We start from the raw sequence: 24179 nt of genomic DNA on the forward strand, positions 1-24179 counted from the left end.
CCTACCTACCTACCTACCTACCTATCTTTTTATCTATCTATCTATCTACCTTTCTATCTATCTATCTATCTATCTATATATCTATCTATCTATCTATCTATCTATCTTATCCATCCATCCTTCCTTCCTTCCTTCCTTCCATCCATCCATCCATCTATCTCTATCCACCTATCTATCTTTCTTTCTATCTATCTATCTTTCTATCTTCCTAAAAATAATAAACACATTTCAGCATGCTTTCTCCAAATTTAACAAACTGAGTGGATGAGAATCTATAAATCAGTATGATGTGGTGTAGATGATATAACATGCAAAAGATTGCTGTTTTCTATTGCAACATATATACCATGGACGATGTATGCTATATATGTTGTGCTGAAAATTGCAGTATGCAGGATGGTTCTTCAAGTTACAATAGACTTTGGTCCACTCCGCTGTGATGAAATATATTTAATACTATCGGTATGACCTTGTTCCATAAAAAGATGTGATGTACATCTTCATTTATTATTTAAGCTCTAGGATTGGACTTCAAATCTTTATACTATCCTACTGAGTTCTGCTATCAAGTTTTCTAGCCTTTTCATCATCACACCCTTCTTTTTGTAGTCATCAGTGTCACTTCTGAAACAGCTGAGATATGTTGCACAGTTTTTCCAGAATAAGCATTTTGCTAACCCTGAGGTGAGAGTGAGTTGATTCGGGTTAAGTTTAAAAACGTTTTGGCTCAGTTACTTCACTGTGACAGAATCTGACAGGGAGTTCTTATGATTCATTTGGGGGTTTCCTTTACTTATAGCGAGAAAACAGATTCATATTGCAAAGGAATGAAACGCATTATGGTTGACCCTGACAAAATTCTCTCTCCCCACTCTCCATCTTTTAAATGTGGGCAGGTTGATTTTAGAAAGAAGTGTCAGATTTAAATAAATATTCACAGGAAGGGGTCAAAAAAAGTCCAGATTGAATCAGAATATAGAATAAAAGAGTTGTAAGGTGTCTTGGAGTTCTTCTAATCCAACTCCCTGCTCAAGCAGAAGACCTTATATCTGTAATGGCTGCCCTATACCATTTCAAATACCCATCACTGGCATTTCAGGCAAGTGGCTCTCCAGCCTCTTCTTAAAAACCTCCAATGGTGAATCGCCCACAATTTCCGAATGCAAGCCATTCCACTGTTTTGTTTGTTCTCAATGATAAGGAAATTTCTTCTTAGTTCCAGGTTGCTTCGCTCCTTGATTAGTTTCCATCCCTTGCTGCTAGTTATTTACCAGTGAAGGAAAAGATTGCAATGTATGCTCTTAAGCCGTCTCATTTGTGGGATCCCTCCGGTCTAAGAAGCCTTAATGTGAAATAACTCTGAGCACAAGTCTAGGGATGGACTCCAATTTAACTTTTCCCCCCTCCCTCTCTCTTTTTTCTCTTGCTCCCTTTCTCCTGGCAGAGACCATTCGCACAGCCACCCCTTTTCCTATGGTCAGCCTCTTCCTGGTCTTCACAGCCTTTGTCATTAGCAATATTGGACATATCCGCCCACAGAGAACCATCCTGGCTTTCGTTTCAGGCATCTTCTTCATCCTTTCTGGTAAGGATTCACTAGCTGGGGCTGTTCTGCTTAAGGGAGATTGAGCTGCAAGCTCTGAGCTTAATGTAATAGCAGAGGCAATTCTGGGTTGAAGATCAAGAATGGGAATTTACAGTGGGGTCTCCAAACTTGGCAACCAAGACTTGTGGGCTAACTCCTAGAATTCCTCAATGAGCATGTCACAAGTCTTAAAAATTGCCAAGTTTAGAGTTCCTCTGATTCAGTGGGGCTGTTCCTGTGGAGTAGAATGGGCGCCCCCAGGGAGATCTCAACCCCACAAAGCAAAACACACAGATTGTGATCAATAATTACTGTCAGATCCAAGACAGAAACAAATACAGCAGTCGATGACTTACGTTTTAAATAAAAAATGAGGAAGTACAAAGAGAGGACAGAGGTTTTAGATTCTACCCTGCGGGGTCGCATAAGCTACCCAAAATGTTTGGTTTTGAACAAGAACAAAAATAGCATGCTAATTTGATAAAGGAATGAATGAATATCTATGGATAGCATCCAGATTTGCCATTCCATTAATAAAATGGAAAGTAATTAGTATATACAGTGGAACCCCGACATAAGAGCTGCTCTACTTAAGAGCAACTCGAGATAAGAGCTGGGAGGGGAGAGATATTTTTGTTCTACTTACAAGCCCAAATTCGAGATACAAGCGCCAAGGAGCTGTCTCCTGAAGCCAAACGCTAACTTCCGCGTTCGGCTTCAGGAGACAGCTGCGAAGCGGCGCGCGTGTTTTAAAAGGTTGCAGCCGGCCTGGGGGGCTCGGGGGGGTGCTTGCAGCTTTCTTTCTTGCTCTTTTTCTTTCTCTCTTTTACCTTCCCTTCCTCTATTTCTTCTTTTCTTTCTCCTTCCCACCTTCTTCCCTCCCTCCCTCCCTTCACTCATTCCTCTCTTACTCTCCCCTTTCATAAGTTTCCTTGCTTCCTTCCTCTGTTCCTGTCCCTTCCCTCTTTCCTTCCTTCCTTCCCACCCTCCGTCCATTCATTCACCCATTCCTCTCTTGATCGCTTAAAGCCGGTCCCTGGTGCAAAAAGGGTTGGGGACCTCTGTCCTACAGGATTGGGTGGCAGAGAAGTTGAACATATGTAAATTTAAAAGTTTAAGAAAGTTTACAAGTTAAGTGAAAGAAACTTCATTATTCATTTATATGTACATGTACATTTCTTCATTAAAAACATGTCTTTCTGCATAATTTAGACTAACTTTGTGAGTTTTTTGAGGGCTGGAACCAATTAAAATTATTTACATTAATTCCTATGGGGAAAAGTCGTTCGAGATAAGAGCTGCTCGACTTAAGAGCCCAGGTCCGGAACGAATTAAACTCGTATCTCGAGGTACCACTGTATATTGTGTGTATTTATAGCATATGCATATGCCAGGCATAATTTATATATTCCTTTTCTCTCCAGGGAATTAATTTTTATTTAATTTTTTTAGTATAGCCAGGGGGGATTTTGTCCAAATTCATCTTGTGCACTAGTTGCACCCTTTCCTTGAGTGAAAGGCCTACAGACAATAATTCCCACGCCGGCCCTTTCACAATTGGTATCAGTATTCCAATTAATACCTAAGTTTAAATCAGAGTCTGAGGCAAAGATTTCCTAAAGTTCCAATTTATTCCTAGAGCCATCTTAGTACATCTGGGGAAACTTGAATAGGATTTTCCCAGTGTTTCTACTTCCAGTTTAAAGTTCATTCTCCTGTCCCACACCCACAAGTTCGTCATGGACCACTAATCTTCGGCTAGCAGGTCCATACACTCCCATCTTCTTCCAGCCAGGCGCTGAACAAAGGATGACCTTGAACACTAAAACGAATTTATTTTATCTATCTCTACTTCTTCATGCAACCGCCCCTCCCCACTTCCCATGGCAAGAAACATTCCAAAATAATATAGCATAGTGTGGCAGGCCAAGACCCCCAAGCATTCTGGCTTCAGCCTGACAATTGGATTATCACAGTATGCTCTACATGAGGCTGCTCTTCAGGATTGTCAGGAGTTTATAGCTGGTACAAAATGCAGTCTATGAGCAATAATATGTGCTTTTCACTATGCCCATATCACACCACTGCTACATGAGCTCTACCGGTTGGTGGGACCATGGCAGGAGGCCTTCTCTGTGGTGGCATCGGTTTTCTGGAACTAATTACCTCCGGAGATCCGTACTGCCCCCACTCTACTGGCTTTCTGAAAAGTCCTAAAGACCTGGTTTTGTCAACAAGCCTAGGGCCATGATTGATCAACACATCTAGATCCGGCCTCAATAAGAATTGTCTGATTGTATTAATTGGGTTTTTAAATTGTTTTACGTTGTTTTTTAGCGGTTGTAAGCCGCCCAGAGTCCTTCAGGAGTTGGGCGGCGTACAAATTAAATTAATAAATAATAAATAAATGTGTGTGCATATATGTGTATTGCAGGAGTGAGTTCTGGTTTCACCTGCTGCTGGTTTGCTCAGGGGTGTGTCGTGTGTGCATGCACCACACATGTCATGTGCATGTGCAGTTCTTTTAAAAAGCTTCTGTGCATGCGCAGAAGATAAAAACAAGATGAGCGGCACCTATGGCGCTGCCAGGAGAACCAGTTCTGGGGCATGGCAGGCCTAGAACGCTGTTGGTTCTAGTGACCCAAGCCCCCAAGTTTCTACCGGTTCTTTAGAATCGGTCCAAACCAGGATGTATGGGTATATACGGTATATACACCGCTCAAAAAAAATAGAGGGAACGCTTAAACAACACAATATAACTCCAAGTAAATCAAACTTCTGTGAAATCAAGCTGTCCACTTAGGAAGCAACACTGACAATCAATTTCACATGCTGTTGTGCACATTCAATTTTGTACAGAGCAAAGTATTCATTGAGAATATTTCATTCATTCAGATTTAGAATGCATTATTTGAGTGTTCCTTTTATTTTTTTAAGCAGTATACAGTATTTTCTTCTGAGAGCAGGCATCAGAATTTCATTTCTAATGTGTGTCAATGTGTTCACAGAAAAAAAGGGACCATAAAGGTTTATCTTATTTTCTTAATGGAAGAAGATTAGGAAATCCTTTCCACTTATTTCAGTTTTTGTTCACTACCCATCCTCCCTTAAAATCAGCTGCAAGGTCCCCATAGGAGTAGGGAGTATAGGATCTGCAAGACAGGGTAGAAAATCTGCGAACGTCATAGAAACATAGAAACATAGAAGACTGACGGCAGAAAAAGACCTCCGGGTCCATCTAGTCTGCCCTTTTACTATTTCCTGTATTTTATCTTACAATGGATATATGTTTATCCCAGGCATGTTTAAATTCAGTTACTGTGGATTTCCCAACCACGTCTGCTGGAAGTTTGTTCCAAGGATCTACTACTCTTTCAGTAAAATAATATTTTCTCATGTTGCCTTTGATCTTTCCCCCAACTAACTTCAGATTGTGTCCCCTTGTTCTTGTGTTCACTTTCCTGTTAAAAACACTTCCCTCCTGAACCCTATTTAACCCTTTAACATATTTAAATGTTTCGATCATGTCCCCCCTTTTCCTTCTGTCTTCCAGACTATACAGATTGAGTTCATGAAGTCTTTCCTGATACGTTTTATACTTAAGACCTTCCACCATTCTTGTAGCCCGTCTTTGGACCCGTTCAATTTTGTCAATATCTTTTTGTAGGTGAGGTCTCCAGAAAAAGATATTGACAAAATTGAACGGGTCCAAAGACGGGCTACAAGAATGGTGGAAGGTCTTAAGCATAAAACGTATCAGGAAAGACTGAATGAACTCAATCTGTATAGTCTGGAAGACAGAAGGAAAAGGGGGCACATGATCGAAACATTTAAATATGTTAAAGGGTTAAATAGGGTTCAGGAGGGAAGTGTTTTTAACAGGAATCATGCCCCCTGTCATTTTAACTGAGGACTCTAGGAGTTCAAAAAAGTCTGCACTTATTGCTCATTGAACTGCTTAGTGACTATTCAAAGTTATGACATTGCTGGGGAAGTAACATGATTGTGATCGCATGGTTGCCATTTCTGGAGTTCACACCTGGTTTCTAACAGGGCAGGTCAAGGGTGAACCTGGTGGCAAAATAACAAGTTTTGTGGTCATATGATGTCTCACTTAACGACCCTGCTGGAAGTGATGTTGCAAGCTCATTGTGGTCACAAGATGTCTTGCTGAACATCCATATTGTTCAGCGATGGAACTGCAGATTCCACTGGGGAATCGCTCAGTGAGAACTACCAGTATTCGTGGAAATGCAAGATTTTAGGACTTACCTCGGGTGCACATTAGATGTTTGGTAGATGGAAATGTACCTTTTTTTTTCACTGTTGAGACGCAACATTTCAATGGTCATCCAATTTCAAACTCTGCTGCTTTTCTCCATATAAATCTGAGTGGTGACACTGCTGTGGTTACAGAAGATGTTGGTTCTATGGACCAACATCTTGTCAGAATTTGCCCCGCTGGGCTGGTGGAGATGGTAGAGGAAGAGGTTGTTTTATCACCACGTTTCCTAGTTTCGAAGCGCTGGATAAGCTTGGATAAGCTTGTACTTCTGACAGCTAATCAAAAGAGTACCCGAGCCATCCTTTTCTTGTTTACTCTCTGTTGCTTCATAACCCAGCCAATCCCTTCTAGCTGTCAGGCTGATGTTGAATATAAATGGAGTGCTTGTCTAGAAGAGCACTAAAACTTTATTCAAAAGCATCCTTAGTAGTAGATGCTTGGAACAAACCCAGAAGAAGTGATTGGTAAATCCACAGTAACTGAATTTAAACCTGCCTGGGATAAACATATATCCACCCTAAGATAAAATACAGGAAATAGTATACTGCTCAAAAAAGTAAAGGGAACACTCAAAGAACACATCCTAGATCTGAATGAATGAAATATTCTCATTGAATACTTTGTTCTGTACAAAGTTGAATGGGCACAACAGCATGTGAAATTGATTGTCGATCAGTGTTGCTTCCTAAGTGGACATATATATTTAGTTAGTTAGTTAGTTAGTCCAATTCACAATGAGAGTTTTAGTGTGTGTGTGTGTGTGTGTGTGTGTGTGTATGTATATATATATATATATATAATCACATGTTTTTTTGCTGAATTTGAAAATTAAGGGAGACTAGGATAGATCTATTTTGGCCTCATCAGCTAGCCGTACCCAATGGGACTTGAACCTGCAACCTTTGCCTTGTAAGGCAGAGAATTATCCTCTAGGCTACAGTATCCAATCCCTTCAGCTCTGCACCAGGGAAGGGTTACATATTTTTGTGTCGAATCACCCTGGTGTATATATATACACATAGTAAAGTACATGATGAAGGTCATAGAGGAGATACTCATAGTAAAATATATCTATGAAAGAATAGAAAAGAAGATATAGGAATAGAACATATCAATGAAAGAATAGAAGAAGAGATATAGGAATAGAAGAAAAGTATAGGAGATATAGGAGAGCTATAGGACAGGGGACGGAAGGCACGCTAGTGCACTTGTACTCGCCCCTTTCACAGAGGTTTGATTTACTTGGAGTTATATTGTGTTGTTTAATGTTCCTTTTATTTTTTTTGAGCAGTGTATAAGGGCAGACTGGATGGACCACAAGGTCTTTTTCTGCCGTCAATCTTCTATGTTTCTATCCTGAACAATTGACAAGCATAGGAGTGGTGTGGGGATGTTCAATTCTTCTCTGCCACCTAGAGACCCATAGTTGTTCATGCTCAACCATGTCTCTGGAAGGTACCTTCCTTTGAAAAAAACAGGATTTCCCCACCACTCCCAGCGGAATTTCCTGGAAGACAGTGCCCAGAGCCCAAAGTGTTGGAATTAATCCAGCACCAATTGGCCAGTTTCTGGTGGGCACCAGTTCAGCCCTTCTTATTTCCTCCGGCCCCTGGTCACATTGATTCCTTACGCAAATTATTTGGCAGGAATTGCATTCATCAGGAGGAAGAAAGGAAGAAAGAAAAGAAAATAGCTGCCATTCTCTTTGAGGATAGCTAGAACTGTTCTTTTAGGTTAGTTGGTAAGTTCTTTTAGGATGAATAGAACTGAAGAAAAAAGAACTGCAATCAGACTGGCTTCTATAGAAGACCTATATATTGTGCACAAAGGTGGGATTCAACTAATTTTCCTACTGGTTTGCCCAGCACCGAAAATGTGTGAGACTGCATGTGCATGCTTTGCTCACATGCGCGCCTTCCACGCATGCGCACGGCCTTTCATCTATACGCTTTACTCCTATGCATGGCTTGCATACATGTGCCCAGTTTGAAAATGTATCTAAATAGGACGGCTTAGTGCCTGAGTAGGGTCGGGGGTGGGTTGGTGGAGGCAGGACCACCCACAGGAAGCTGTTGCAGATCTGGCTAAATGCCACCTCTGATTGCGCAGGTCAGAAGAAAGGTTGAGAAGATATCCATAGACCAGTGATGGCTAAACTTTCTGGCACTGAGTGCGTAAAGTGTGCATGTGTGCGTGGAAAAGTGCGCAATGCAATGCATGCACGACAACCCCAGTGCCCCACCACACATGCATGCATGCACAATCCACAAATGCACATTACTCCTGTGCATGTGTGTGCACTCCCACGTGTGCCCCACTCCCATGTACAACCCCCACACATGTTCCCAGCCCCCTGCACATGTGCACACATCTCCTGAATGCCCCCCTGCGCATGCACGGCAGAGATCCAGAAACTAGCTGGTTGGTGGGAGGCATGCATGCATGCACAGCAGAGCTGAGCTGGGGCCACGGGTTGTGTGCCCATGAGCCATCAAATGCATGCCACAGGTTCACCCTCATAGCTATAGACACTTCACATCGTGGGTATAAACTGTTTCAACTCCTTTTCTCAGCACAGTACTATAGGACATTGCATGCCAAAACAACTGGAGACAGGGACAGTTTTTCCCCTTGTGCCCTCACTCCACTGAGTACCTAATCCTCACAGTATAGTTTTATGTCTAAGTATATTAATCCATGTTGTATGGCTGTAGTATTATTATTATTATTATCCTCATCTTCTCTACTATTCCTTCTTATTGGTATCTTATTATGGTCATTCTGTTGCTTTGCATGTACATTGTGAGCTTCTGTAGCGGAGACAAATTCCTTAATAACACAAAGTACTTAATATTCTATTCTTTTTCATAAGTCTAGGTAACATCTGTGCCAGAGGCAAAGAGGAAAGGGCAAGCAGAATAAGTAGTATTGCTTCTAGATGTCCATGGAGATTCTCAATCATCCAGGTCATGGTTGTCCCACAGGTGGTTTTTTCCCCGAAAAGCAATCGGACTTTTTTTGGTTAAAAACACTTGCTTCTCATCCAAGAAGCTTCTTCAGTTCTAACTCAGTTCCATTAGTACTGAAGAATCCTCTTGGACGGGAAGCAAAATGTTTTCAAAGAAAGAAGAAAGTCCAGTTGCCTTTTTGGGAGGAAATAAACCTGGGGGTTATTGCCTCTAGAATTAGTTGGACCCTAAGACATTAGGGTTTAAAGTGTTGTCCTGTGAAGAATGTCAGGAAGGGAGCAGTGAGTTCAAATTACACTTCTCTGGGGCAGGAGTCCCAAGGGATGCGGAAGATCAGTAGTTTCAAGACACTGCCAGGAGTAATTTGAACACTAACTCTACACTGCAGTGTTGGCATTGAAGAGAAAGTAGTAGAAATCCATAAAACTGCTCCACAAAATTGTACTGTGGCATACTGCCCTGCCCTGTAATATTTTTATATTTCTGCCAGTGGTTCTCAAACTTTCTAATGTCGCGCCCCCTTAATACAGTTCCTCATGTTGTGGTGACCCCCAACCATAAGTCCAGCAGAACTTTAAGCTCATTGTCAGGAAGGTCAGAGGGACACCCCCCACTGCAAATGCCTGATTGGTCAGGTTGTAAGAATATGTTCCAAGGTGACAGAATAGAAGCTTTAGTTCCTAACACTATGGGAAATTTGTCTTTTCCCATGGTCTTAGGCAGCCCTTGTGACCCCAAAAGGGGTCCCAACCCCCAGGTTGAGAACCACTGCTCTATGCTGTCTTGGGCAAGAAATGAAACTCAGCTTGGGTCTGTGCAGGAAACAGGAAACACCCTTGTTTTCAGTAACTCTTCGGTCATTTCTTGAGGACAGCATCCAACCTACAATTTGGGAGCACCATTGTGATCCAGAGCAAAAGTCCTCCTCATTGAGAGGAATATATAAGCAATGGAGATGAGAGCAGGGAGCATTATCTGCCAAGGAGAAACCTCTCCACAAAGCTAAACATTGAAAGACCTTTAGTTAGCCAAGAAACAGCTGCAGAGATTAGACCTCAATTCAACCCCCAAATGAAGCTTCTACAAACCCTTAGACTTAACCTGGAAGTTGGTAGAAGTGAGATAACACCTTCTTTTAACCTTGTGTTTCTTCTTCAGGGTTGTCCCTGGTGGTGGGCTTAGTCCTGTACATCTCCAGCATCAATGACGAAGTGATGAACCGCCCCAGTGGGTCGGAGCAGTATTTCCAGTATCGCTATGGATGGTCCTTCGCATTTGCTGCCTCTTCTTTCTTGCTCAAAGAGGTACAGAAGAGAATACAAAACCTTTCCATTTCAGCATTGTTAGACTCCCCTTCGTATTTTTTTTTTAATTGCTGAATCAAAATGTAACTAGCTTGCTTTGGGCTCAGTGGGTTGTGTGAACACAATGAACTATGTGTCAGGCCATTTTCCGTTTGCGTTTTCTGCATTGTTGTATCAGCACACTATTTGGATGATTCTATGTGTTACAAGAGAGGGGAAAGGTTTGGCTGTCGAAAGTGTGATTTTAAAAATCATGGCTCACTGCAATGTGTGAATCCAGTGTGCCTCAAATAGCATTTTTCAGGCTTAGGGTCAGAGCAGAAGGAATTGCTTGCCTCCTCTACCTACCGAATGGCTGGAAAAGCCTCATGTAACTGCCAGCAATCTCCACGTTTGAACTGCAACAGAAAAGACAGTGAGGAGTGGTGGACAAAATTTTAAAATCTGACCTATGAACTGTTAGATGAACCCTACAATGTCTTAAGTCACTCTCTCCTGCAATAATCACTTTGAGGCTAATGGATAGGCCCACAAACAAGTCTTTATTTTATTTTATTTTATTTTATTTTATTTTATTTTATTTTATTTTATTTTATTTTATTTTATTTTATTTTATTTTATTTTATTTTATTTTATTTTATTTTATTTTATTTTATTTTATTTTATTTTATTTTATTTTATTTTATTTTATTATTTTATTTTATTTTATTTTATTTATTTTGTCTAATACATAATACACATTGAAGAGAATAGATATGTAGTAATATAAATAAAGAAAAGAATAGAAGGAAAGATATAAAAGTATAGGTAAACAAATTTGAAAGAAAGAAAAGATAAATGAGATAAGGAGAGACAATTGGACAGGGGACGGAAGGCACACTGGTGCACTTACGCACGCCCCTTACTGACCTCTAAGGAACCTGGAGAGGTCAATTTGTATCATACTATTGCATTGTTGTTCCTCTTCTGGCTTCTAGAGCACAACATACAGAGTATGTAGCCACTCTCTTTCATTTCAGGCAAACTTGTAGTATCCTGGATACCACAGTGGGAAGCAACTTGGAACTTAGGAGAAATTTCCTGACAGTTAGAACAATTGATCAGTGGAACAACTTTCCTCCAGAAGTTGTGAATTCTCCAACGACTGGAAGTTTTAAAGAAAATGTTGGACAACCATTTGTCTGAAGTGAATCTTTTCCCTCTCTTGTAACACGTAGGGTTTCCTGCCTAAGCAGGAGGTTGGACTAGAAGACCTCCATGGTCTCTTCCAACTCTTGTTGTTATTGTTATTGTTAGATGAAATGTGTTCCTGTCTACTAGGGAGGGGGGGGGAATCAACCTCAGCTTTGTTGTTATTGTTGTTGTTGTTCTGGCCATTCCTTCTAGGAGAAATGTAGCTATGGAGATACAAATAATCCTAACTTATGGCCAATTGCTTACTGACAGTTGAAGTTACAACTAGGGGTGGGCTTCAAAGATGTTAGCAAGGGCTTCCCTTCCTGGTTGCTGGGTGGGTGTGGCTATTTTGTCTTCCTACACCAGGAGGAGGCATTTTTGCCCTCTCCAGGCTGCAGGAGCTATCCTCAAGACTCAGGGAGGGCGAAAATTGTCTCATCAGACTCTGGAGACCCTGTAGAAAAACAGGCCTACTGGAAGTTTCCAGCCTTCCTGAACGTTCTACTTCCGGCCTTCCTGAACAGGCCTACTGGAACTTCCGGCCTTTGCCCTCTCCGAGCCTTTGCGTGCATCCTGCATCCAAAACGGGTCGCAAGGGGACTTCTGGGTGGGGTGGGGTGGGCGTGGCCAACCAGGAGTGGGATTTGGTCGTTCTCTGAACTGCACAGAGTCTTAACTAGAGATACTCCCAAACATCTGCGAACCCTCAGCAGCCTTCTCCTGGTTACAACGCACTACCCCTGGTTCTGAGGTTCCGGCAGCCCCCACCACATTTTGGACCCTTGACAACCAGACTGTATTTACAGACTCCCGTGGTCAGACACATGGCCACATTTTACAATGTTTTTGGCATTTACTTCCGGTTTTCAATAAAACTAGCCCATAGGGGGAACCATTGGTTTGCTTAATGATTGTGATATTCACCATTTTATGGTGATTTAACAATCACCATAAAAAAAGTTGGAAAATCTAGTTGGTCACATAGCCACTTTAAGACTGACATGCCTTATGACTATTATGATGGGCAGATTTCTTTTACAAACCTGTATTTTTCTTTAATCTTACAAGTCGATCGTTCAGTTTTCCTCAGAAAAAAAGAATAATATATTTAAATACTGAGCCTCAGAAGTGCACAGAGAAATGGATACGGAGTAATTTTTAAAAGTGCAGACAAAATGTTTATTTTTTTTAAATAAAATAGTGATTTAACAAACTTCAATGACTGCCTGTCACACACAGCAATCCAAACGAACAATTCAGGTTGTCCTTGTTGTACGACCAAATTTCTGCTGCTAAGCTGTTAAGTGAGTTTGCCTGGTTTTATGATTTTTCTTTCTTAACAGTTGTTAAGTGAATCACTTCAGTTTTTAAGTTAGTAACCTTTAGTCAATCTGGCTTCCTTATTGACTTTGCTTGTCAGAAGATCACAGAAGGGGATCACATGATGTTCAATTCATAAATATAAATATGAACCAATGGCCAAGTACAGTGGTATCTACTTAAGAACTTAATTTGGATTGCTACCGGTGCTGTAGTGGATTGCGCACTGGTAGCAGCCGCCAGATTGTGCAATTTGCACGCAACCGCTCCAGTGGCAGTCCTATGGGCGCTGCCATCTTTTTTTGGTATTTTTTTGGGATGCGCGCATGTCCCCTTGCAAAATTTTGGCACATTTCTGCGCAGAAACAAAAATACGCTGGGGACGTTCACGCACAGCACGTGCGCACCTGCAACACAACTAAAGCTGCGCACGCAGTGCACCAGTGGTAGCAGTAGCAATCCACCCTTGTGGAGCACCTACAATTTCTGAAGACGAGCTGTTCCACTGTTTACCTTTTTTTTGCAGCCATTTTGGGCCTCCCAAAGCTTTGCCCCCCGTGCCCCTTTTTTGCAAAAAATGGGGCTGAGAGCTTGGGAGGCCTGCAGAGTGTACCTGGGGGCTCGGAGAAGGCAAAAACACCCACGTTTTTGCGAAAAACAGTCCCATTTTTGCAAAAAAAAAATAGGCATGCAGAGGGTTTGGGAAGCTTGCAGATTGCTCCTAGGGCCCTGGGAGGACAAAATCTTCTTTTTTAACTTGCCTTTTTGAAAAGTTGATGTGTCTTATACACTGGTGTGACTTATAGTCTGAAAAATACGGTAATTATTTTTCCTGTCAGTAAATTTCTCCTTAATTCCAGGTTGCTTCTCTCCTTGATTCGATTTCCATCCATTGCTTCTTGTCCTGCCTTCAGGTTCTTTGGAGAATAGATTGATCCCTGTCTTCTTAGTGGCAGCCCCCTAAATATTGGGAAAGAGCCAGATTTTCTCTTATGGCAGTGATGGTGAACCTATGGCACGGGTGCTACAGGTGGCACGACGGGCCATATCTGCTGGCGCACAAGCCATTTCCCTAGCTCAGCTCCAATATCCATCTGCATGCTGGCCAATTGATTTTCGGCTCACACAGAGGCTATGGGAGGGCATTTTTGCCTTACAGAGGGCCTCTGTGGGGATGGGGAAACCTCTAGAGCCTGGTGAAGGTGAAAAACGGGCCTAATGGGCTCACCAGAAGTTGGGAAACGGCTCCTAGGGGGAAGCCATTTTCACCCTCCCCAGGCATTGGATTATGGGTGTGGGCACTTGCACATGTGCGATAGCGCACATACATGCACTTTTGGCACCCAGGGGAAAAAAAGGTTCACAGTGACTCCTTCAATTTCCGGTGGGAGACTATTCCAAAAGGTAAATATATAGGGAAGGTGCACCTTTGAGGTTCTGTCAAATGACAGCATCTAAAGGAAGGGAACTGGAGTGTATCCACTCTGTTTAACCTAATGGGACAGGCAGATACTTGCAGGGAGAAGTGGTTCTGCAAATGACCTGGCCCTGTGCTACATCGAACTTTATAGATGATGACTAGCTAGCACCTTGAATTTTTCCAAAAGAACAAGTTACGCTGATTGCTTGGAATACCTTGTTTTGCATTTTAAGGGAGGTTGGAAAAATCAGTGTTGTCTTGACCAGTGATTTTCAATCTTTTTTGAGCCGCGGCACATTTTTTACATTTACAAAATCCTGGGGCACACCACCAACCACAATGACACAAAATGACACCCTAAGACACTCTCCTCTCTTTTTCCATCCATGTCTCCTCCCCACCTTGTGTGTGTGTGTGTGTGTGTGTGTGTGTACACATTGTTGAACCATTTTCAAAAACAGGTGAGGGCTGGGTTTTTTCTCTCTCTTATTTTTGGGTGCTTTTTATCATATGCTTTAAATCAAGAGCCACTTCTCTCTCTCTTTTGTTTCTCTCTCTTTCTTCTTATTCTCTGTCTCAATCATTTTCTCATTTCTTTTTTCCTTCCCTTTTTGCTCATTTCTCTCTCTCTCTCTTCCTCTCCTTTTCTCTCTCTCTCTTGCTTTCTCTCTCTCTCACTCTTGCTTTCTCTCTCTTTCTCTCTTTTCTTTTTCTCTTTCTTTCTCTCTCTCTCTCTCTTGCTTTCTCTCTCTTTCTCTCTCTCTCTTTCTTTCTCTCTCTTTTGCTTTCTTTCTCTCAGCAAAAAGTTGCGAGACCGAAACCCGAGCTTCCTTCTTCACTGCACACCTGACTATGTCTCGCGGCACGCTACACTGATTGAAAAACACTGGTCTTGACAAGGACACACAAAACTGGCTCTAGGCTTAAAGGAGTCTTCTGCCTGTAATCTCTCTTCTTTATGCCACTTTATGTCTTCTAGAGGCTGCCAGTGTAGGACAAATTTTGTTCATCACAGCAAAATCATATTCTGACAATTTTCCTCTTTGGGCAAACAATGTCCTTGTCTTGTCCCCACCCGTTAAGTCATTGCTAACTGTAGCCATCTAACAGTAGTTTCCCTCTTTTTCCAAAGGCATCCAGCAACAGTACCCTTAAGGCACAGAAGACAAGGCATGACCCATTGGGTGATCCTTTCAAAGATATTTCCTTACCTAAAGAGAAAACAGAATGACCACAGGCAGACAAAATAATAAAAGGAGCAGGAACGAATTCTGACTTCCTGCAGGCTTCTCCATTGGGCTTCCTTATTGGAAACTAGGAAATAATGATCTGCATGATTTCTTCTTCTAAATTCCCTTTCCCTTTTCCTTTTTTTCCCCCTCCGCACTTTTTAAATCTTAATTTTTAATACCTTTCTTTAACCACTATCATGTGATCACAATTAACTGCAGCGATGCCACAGCAGCTTTACCTTTGTGAATACATATTCTAGATCAGTGTTTCCCAACCTTGGCAACTTGAAGATATCTGGACTTCAACTCCCAGAATTCCCCAGCCAGCGAATGCTGGCTGGGGAATTCTGGGAGTTGAAGTCCAGATATCTCCAAGTTGCCAAGGTTGGGAAACACTGTTCTAGATAAAGCCAATAACAGAATAACAGAGTTGGAAGGGACCTTGGAGATTTTGTAGTCTAACCCCTTGCTCAAGCAGGAAGCCCTACACTACTTCAGACAAATGGTTATCTAAATTTTTCTTAAAAACCTCCAGCATTTACAACTTCTGGAGGCATCTGTTCCACCGATTAATTGTTTTAACTGTCAGGAAATTTCTCCTTAGTTCTAAGTTGCTTCTCTCTTTGTTTTCACCTATTGCTTCTTGTTCTACCCTCAGGTGCTTTGGAGAATAGCTTCACTCCCTCTTTTGGAGGCAGCCACTGAGATATTGGAACAATAGTATCATGTCAACTCTAGTCCTTTTTTAAATAAAACTAGACATAGTTCCTGCAACTGTTCTTTATATCTTTTAGACTCCAGTTACCTAATTAATGTGAAGCATTTCAAAATTTTAATTCTGTGGATCTTTATATGGATATATGAGAAAAGAACAAAAACAAAATCTCAATATCAAACACAAATTGTTTCAACTCCTACCCTCAAAACGTCGCTACAGAGCACTGCACACCAAGACAACTAGACACAAGAACAGTTTTTCCCCCGAACGCCATCACTCTACTAAACAAATAATTCCCTCAAAACTGTCAGACTTTTTACTAAATCTGCACTTCTATTCTACTAGTTTTTCTCATCATTCCTATCACCCATTTCCTCCCATGTTGACTGTATGACTGTAACTTGTTGCTTATATCCTAAGATTTTTATTAATATTGCTTCTTCATTGCTTATTTGACCCCTATGACAATCATTAAGTGTTGTACCACATGATTCTTGACAAATGTATATTTTATTTTATGTACGTTGAGAGCATATGCACCAAGACAAATTCCTTGTGTGTCCAATCACACTTGGCCAATAAAAATTCTATTCTATTCTATTCTATAAATCCCATATTCATCATTATTTACAGAGAAAGGGAGAGAGAAAAGGGGGAAAATAATAGAATAGAAAAATCCCCTCCCTCCAACATTTAGCTAATCTAATAAAAATAGATAATACAAAACATAAACCATCTTAAATTTGTGTTACATTAGCAACTAATGCTGCCACCAATTCTTCTTCTTTTTTTTTATCTGGTGTCTACCTGCTATTTTTTCAATCTTTTACTTCACTTTTTTTTACAAAAATATTCATATACTTTAATTATTTTTAACTTCCATCCGTTCGTAAAATTTTCCCCAGATTCTCTAATAGTCTGAATCTTCTTTATCTTTAAATCTCAAAGTAAGTCTTTTCATTTCAGAACAATCCATAATCTTCCTTATTATTTCTCTTTCTGTTGGTATCCTGTCATAGTTCCCTCTAAGCTGAGCAATCGCTCACTTAAAAATCATCATCAACTCAGAGTTTTCCAAACCTGCCCAGAAGCCGAGAGGGAAGGAGTGAGAGGGAAGGAGAGAGAGAGGAAGAGAGGAAGAGAGCGAAACAGATAGAAAAAAGAGAGGAAGGAAAAGAAAAAGAAAAAGAATGGGAGTAAGGAAGAGAGAAAGAAAATCAAAATCTAGTTTGAAACTAGCTCAACTATTTAAGTGGCATTTTGATATTGATAGAGTTGCCCTATTATGAGCTCACTGTTATAGACACACAGTACAGTATTTTATTTTGAAATTCTCTGAGGCAAAACAGGGTGGGTTTTTTATTTATTTATTTATTTGTTTGTTTGTTTGTTCGTTCATTCATTCATTCATTCATTCATTCATTCATTCATTCATTTATTGTTTCTGTGCCGTCCAGTCCTGAAGGGACTGCCGCTCAGACACTATACTTTTCCGCCCACCCACCCACCCCAAAAAATTAGAGGGAACACTGTATCCTGTTCAATTTCTAGTTTTGTGTGGAAACAATTCTAGCCGCCATTAATATACACACAATTAAGTAGATCTCTATTAAAACTTTCTGGTAAAATTCCCACAAGAACGTCTCTGGTTTAGTCCAATCTTTTCTTGAAGGTCACTAGTGTTGGAGCGTTCACTACTTCAGCAAGCAAGCCATTCCACTGGTTGATCGCTCTCACAGTCAGAAAGTTCCTCTTATCTTCTTGGACAGCTTCCAACCGTTGCTCCTTGTCTGGCTCTCTGGTGCTTTGGAAAATAATGTGTACCCCCCTCTCTGTGGCAGCCTCTCAAGTATTTGTCCTCCCTGCTGCTATCATGTCCCCCCTGGACTGCCTCTTTGCAAGACTATCCATGCCCAATTTATGCAACATTCCCTCCTATGTTTTAGTTTCTAATCCCTTTATCATTCTGGTTGCTCTCGTCTTCACTTTTTCTATAGTATCAATGTCTCTTTTGTAGTGTGGTGACAAAAACCGAATGCAACACTCTAGGTGTGGTCTAACTAGGGCATCATAGAGTGGTATTAGCACCTCCCTTGTCTTTGAGTGTATTCCTCTGTTTAAGATTGTGTTGGCTTTTTTAGCCACCACTGCAAATTGTTGGCTTATGTTTAGTTTGTTGTCCACTAAGACTCCAAGATCTCTCTCACATTCACTGCTCTAGAGAGTGTTTTCACCCACTTTGTATGTGTGTTTTGGGTTTTTCTTACCTAGGTAGAGGATTCTACTTTTCTCTGCATTGAACTTCATTTTGTTTGTTTGGGTCCATTGCACTAGTCCCTCTGTATCCTGAGCCTATCCTCTGGGATGTTGGCCACTCCCGCCAGCTTGGTGTTGTCTGCAAATTTGATTAGTTCCCCTTCTACTCCCCCATCAAAGTCATTAATGAATATGTTGAAAAGTGCTGGGCCTAGGACTGATCCTTGTGGTACCCCACTACTGACTTATTTCCATGTGGACATGGACCCATTTAGGACTACTCACTCAGTGCAGTTGGTCAGCCAGTTGCTAGTCCACCTGGTAATGTTGCTGTCTATCCCACTTTTCTCTAGTTTGTGGAGTAGTAGATTGTGGTCAACCTTGTCGAAAGCTTTGCTGAAATACAGGTATACTAAATCCACTGTGTTGCTCTGGTCAATTGATTTGGTCACAGTATTGAAGAATGGGATGAGGTTGGTTTGGCATGATCTGTTCATGACAAACCCGTGTTGGCTGTTGGTTATTATGTTATTTGTCTTTAGAGGGTGGCAGATCTGTTTCTTGATTATTTTTTCTAGTATTTTCCCGGTATTGACATAAGGCTAATTGGTCTGTAGTTTCCTGGGTCTGTTTCTTTGCCATTATTATTATTATTATTATTATTATTATTATTATTATTATTATTTATTAGACTTGCATGCCTCTCCTCTCTGAGGACCCGGAACAGCTCACAACATGCAATAATTGTGAGGACCATATCGGCTTGTTTCCAATTGTCTGGTAGTTCTGCTGTGAGCCATGATCTTTGGAAGATGTGATAAAGTGGTTCGGCAATGACCTCTGCTAGCTCCTTCAGGACTCTGGGGTGTAGTCCTTCTGGTTCTGGAGATTTGTACATGTTGAGTTCTAACAGGTGGTCTCTTCCTGCCTTTTTGCTGATGTGGAGTTGAGTTCCAATTCTATATCCTGCAGCTGTGTTATTGGTTTGTTGGTTTACAGCTTCTTTTTGAGTGAAGACAAATACGAAGAATGTGTTGTATATACGGACAATCTGCTTTGTCCGTATTGTCTGTTATTTCTTTGCCATTTTTTATTTTAGAGGACCAATTGTTTCTTTGGTTTCCCCCCCCCCCTCCCTATAATAAAATATAACATGTTATCTCCTAGAATAGTGATAGCAAACCTATGGCACGCGAGCCACAGATGACATGTGGAGCCATATCAAAGGCCCCGTGAGACGTTGCCCTATGTCAGCTCCAGCAGGCATGTGCTTGCTGGTGAGCTGATTTTTGGCCTTGGGAAGGCCATTTCACCCTCTGTAGTGCAAAAAATGGCCCAATGGGCAAACCAGAAGTTCAGAAAAATGGTCTCCAGTTTGCCCATTGCACTATTTTCCACCCTCTGTAGATTTCAGGGAAGCTTCCTGAAGCTCTGGAGTGCAAAAAACAGTCCAATTGGAGAACTGGAAGTCTCTTTTCCCAAACTTCTGGCTTGCCCGTTGAGTTGTTTATTCACTGTCATAAGCTTCAGTGAGGCCTCTGCGCATGTGCAAGGGCGCGGGGGCTTGTACCCATGCGCAGGGGTCAGAGTGAGATGGGCCCATGCATGGGGGGAAGAAATTGGCGTGGGCACGCCAAGCAAAAAAGATTCACCATCACTGCCCTAGAATCTAATGTTCACAACTACAGGTAATCCCTGCCTTACAAACAATTCATTTAGTAGGCATTCGAAGTTACAGTGGCAGAGAAAAAAAGTGACTTATGAGCATGTTTCACCCTTACAACCATTGTAGTAGCCCCATGACCATGTGATCAAAATTTGGATTCTTGGTGACTGGCATGTATTTATGTACCAGGTACTCCAGGTACTACAATATCCCACGGTCATGTGCAGTAGCGGGTTCCTACAAGTACGGTCAATGCCATAGCGGTAGCGAAAATTGAACTGCGCACTCAGCTTTGCATGTCATGCGCAGAAAGCAAAATCTCCCGAGGGGACGCGCATATGAGATTTCGGTGATTTTTGCTCCTGTGCATGCATGGAAGCAAAAAATATCACCGAAATCTCGCATGCGTGTGCATCCCCTTGTGAGATTTTTCTTCCTGCACTTGTGCAGAAGCAAAATCTTGCTCGGACGTGCACTCACACCGGACATGCAGAGCTGCGCACACAGCACACCTGGCCATGTGATCCCATTTTGCAACCTTCTGGCAACCAAAATGAATGAGGAATGAAGATTCACTTAACAACTGTGGCATTAACTACTGCAGTGATTCACTTAACAATTGTGGCAAGAAAGGTAGTTAAAAGGAAAAGATGTGACAACCATCTCAATTTAGTGACAGAAATTTTGGACTCAATTGTGATGATAAGTTGAGTAACCGGTGCAGTGAAAACTATTTGTCGTTGTATTTTATTCCACCTAACAGCTCTCCCATCAGGGAGGTGCCCTCTTCAGAGTTACTGATACTGGTGTTGCCTGTCTTGTAATTGTGTCTTTCATGATGCCTTTGTATCCTAATCTCGACCCTTCCTTCTGTCACTTCTGTGCAGGGTGCAGGTGTGATGTCCGTGTACCTCTTCACCAAGCGTTACGCCGAAGAGGAAATGTATCGCCCGCACCCGGCCTTCTACCGTCCGCGCTTGAGCGACTGCTCTGACTATTCGGGCCAGTTCTTGCACCCTGAAGTGTGGCACCGTGGGCGCAGCCCTTCTGACATCTCTAGTGATGTTTCCATCCAGATGACTCAGAACTACCCGCCAGCCATCAAGTATCCCGAACATATGCACATATCAACATCACCTTGCTAGACCTGCCATAGAACATGGTGGACACGGAGCCTGACCTTTGCTTGTAGACTACATTGTCCAATCCCCTCAGCCCCCCCCTTGAGGATGCCCTACTAATGGGGACCTCTCTCCTTCTTTGAAGACCTTCTACCATCTGCTTTGCTATAAATGCCATCTCTCTCTCTCCCCCTCTCCCTCCATCTCTGTTTCTCTCTCTCTCTCTCTCTCTCTCTCTCTCTCCCTTTCTCCCATTTTCTTCTTCTCCAGCTAGTGGGAGTCACCTATAATTGCTGATGCTCATGTTGGAAACCTGTTTTTATTTTATTTTTTTGGACTCTTCCAGGAAGCTCCACCATCCAATGAAAAAAAAAATCCTCCTCGTCCCTCCCTACCTTCCTGATCCTCCACAGATGGATCGAGAAGCGGCACGAAGCTGCTACGCTGCTTCAAATGTTTTTCTCCTTTCACTCAAGAGAGTTGGAGTCGCTATCAAGAAACAGCTCGCCAGGCATGCTCCCCTCAACCTTCTCCCCAAAGATTTGACAAAAACGGGGTTGTGAAACAATCTCTGCTTTTCAGATCTTGAGAGGAAGAATTAGCAAATGCTGGATTTTGGGTTTTTTTTAACCAATTCTTGATCGGAGAGATTCAGTGTCCCCCTCTTATCAAACAGCACATAATTGCTTTACTCTTCTTGGCGACATCAAATGGCATCTTGTTTTATTTTCCTCCATGACGAAACACCCCCCCCCCCCATTTCTCCAGCTTTATCCATCAGCAAACAATAAACCTTTCCATGATGTTAGTAAGAAATGACAGGTATACCATTGGGATACCATATTGGTTTGACTAAGAATGGCCTGGTTCCGGGGTAGGCAAAGTTGGCTCTTCCATGACATGTGGACTTCAACTCCCAGAATTCCTGAGCTAGCATGATTGTCTCAGGAATTCTGGGAGTTGAAGTCCACAAGTCATAGAAGAGCCAACTTTGCCTACCGCTGGCCTGGTTCAACGAAGTATCTTGCTATTTTTCTTTTCATTACATGTAGTCCTTTACTTATGACCACAAATGAGGCAAGAATTCCTTTGCTAAGTAAGTGGTTGTTAAGTGGCTCAGCATGATTTTATGGCTATTTTTTTGGCCATGGTTGTTAAATGAATCATTCTAGTCCTTAAGTGACTCTGTCTTTCCTATGGACTTTGCTTGTTGCAAGCAAACAGTGATCACATGACTCTGGGATCCAATGGACATTAATAATTGCCAAGTGCCCGGATTTTGATCATGTGATCCTGGTGTTGCTGCAAAAGGACTGGCCATAAGTCACTTTCCCCAGTGCTTGGTATAACTTCAAGCAGTAGCTGAATGAAGGGTTACAAGTCAAGGACTAACTGTATTCTGGAATAAAGCGTAATTCTTAGATTGTTGCTAGACTGGTCTAGCAATTTCCTGTAGGTTTCCCCTCTCCCAATAATTTTTTTAATTACGAATTGTAGTTAGAAGCAATCCAAGTAATTTTTTCTGTATCCCTAACTGCAGTTCTTGCTCCCTCGTTCTCATCTTATAGATGTCCAACTTGGCAACTTGAAGACTCGTGGACTTGAACTCAAAGAATTCTGGGAGTTGAAGTCCACAGAAGTCAAAGGTTGAACATCCCTGTTCTGGATTATGTCAACCAATGACTAGGCCACTTTTTTTTTTTAATACAGTCACAACTGACCCATTTTGGCAAGTTTTTGATACTGCTTCCAAGCCTGTTCTTGAAACCTTTGAAATAATAGGGCATCATCATAGCAGGCTAATAGATGGATCCTATCAGGGATATTTTTCCCCCTCTGTAATCTCATTGTTCTTCTCATTGAAGGAAGTAACCTAGCTAACATCTAAAACTGCTCCAAAGCCTTTCATGTCATTTACCTTCTTGCTGACTCAACTTCCTGGCTGTTTCTCCGTTTTTATTTTCTTCAGTATTGTGAAGAAACGACTCTACAGGTTGTTCTTCAAGAAACCTTTTTGAAGAGTCATTTTCATTTGGAAAACCCCGCCCCCAATCAATAAGAACAACTAATGCATCATCATAAAGGGGTAAGGAACTAACAGTGTCTTCCAGCCATCAATGCCTCAAATGCCACCTCCATCCCAAGCAACCTGGCCATAGTCGGCCACAAATCGAAGTTCCTTACAGTGCAAGACTCTCTTCAGTCATGGTTCCTTCCATTTTGATGCCACGTATGGCCAGCGAGGTGAAAACCACACACACACACACAGACACACATATATAATTACAAAGAAAAAACCCCACACTCATAAAAGAATTTAGTATTCAACTCTTTCAATTTTATTTCAGGCATTATTCATTGGTGGTTTGCTCAATTTCCTTACTGCTTTACTGCCTTCTCCATTTTTTAAAAAAATTACATATATTTTTGGGGCTTCTGCTCCTTTGCTCTTAATTTTTAATTAACCACATTTTCATCTTTTAATTAATTTCAATTTTCAATTTTTTACAGATTTTATTGCTGGTGGAGACATTCCAGATGCCCAATGTTTTTACCTTTCCCTGATCTAATTTAATTATTTATGATATTCCATTGTTTTAATATATATATCCATTATCATTTTTTTTAAAAAAACACCTTTCCCTGTTCCTCTTTTCTCTCTGCTATTCAGCTATGCCTTTCTTGCTCCTGTGTATTCAGTGTTGAGCCAAGAAGAACCAAGTATTGAAAATTGCAATGAAATTTGGAAGAAAATGCCATGATAAGCAAGCACGCCAATATAAATTGCTGGATTAAAAAAAAAAGGAGGGGACAGAAAAATAGAGTGCATTTGGTGGAAAAGTGAAGCAGTAAACAGTAAACGAAAAACATGTGAGGAATCTTGCTAGGTCTAAAGGAGTTATTTTGACAGAAATGAAACACAGGTAGTCCTTGAATTATAATCACATGCAGCCCAAAATTTCTGATGCAAAGCAAAAAGGTTGTTAAGTCTTCCCCACCTAACAATTTTCTTGCCACAATTATTAAGTGAATCCTTGGGGTTGTTAAATTGACCATGGGATGCTATAATGGTCGTAGGTATGGTCTTAAGTCACTTTTTTCCAATGCCATTTTAACTTCAAATGGT

General features: G+C 41.4%; 1 protein-coding gene across 3 annotated transcripts in view; it reads left to right on the plus strand.

Annotated features, from left to right (window-relative positions):
* The window catches only part of CACNG7 (calcium voltage-gated channel auxiliary subunit gamma 7), a 68160-nt gene extending 46364 nt beyond the window's left edge, over nt 1-21796 (plus strand). For 2 of the 3 annotated variants that reach the window (XM_070766875.1, XM_070766874.1), the window contains exons 4-6: nt 1445-1585; nt 9998-10143; nt 20819-21796. In XM_070766875.1, the coding sequence (XP_070622976.1) occupies nt 1445-1585; nt 9998-10143; nt 20819-21076 (545 nt within the window). In that variant the 3' untranslated portion in view covers nt 21077-21796. The remainder of the gene's footprint in view (nt 1-1444; nt 1586-9997; nt 10144-20818) is intronic. The other variant, XM_070766876.1, reaches the window with a different exon arrangement.
* Nucleotides 21797-24179: the final 2383 nt, after the last annotated feature.

Source organism: Erythrolamprus reginae, chromosome Z (genome assembly GCF_031021105.1).
Source record: "Erythrolamprus reginae isolate rEryReg1 chromosome Z, rEryReg1.hap1, whole genome shotgun sequence".
In the NCBI taxonomy this organism is placed as follows: Eukaryota; Metazoa; Chordata; class Lepidosauria; order Squamata; family Dipsadidae; genus Erythrolamprus; species Erythrolamprus reginae.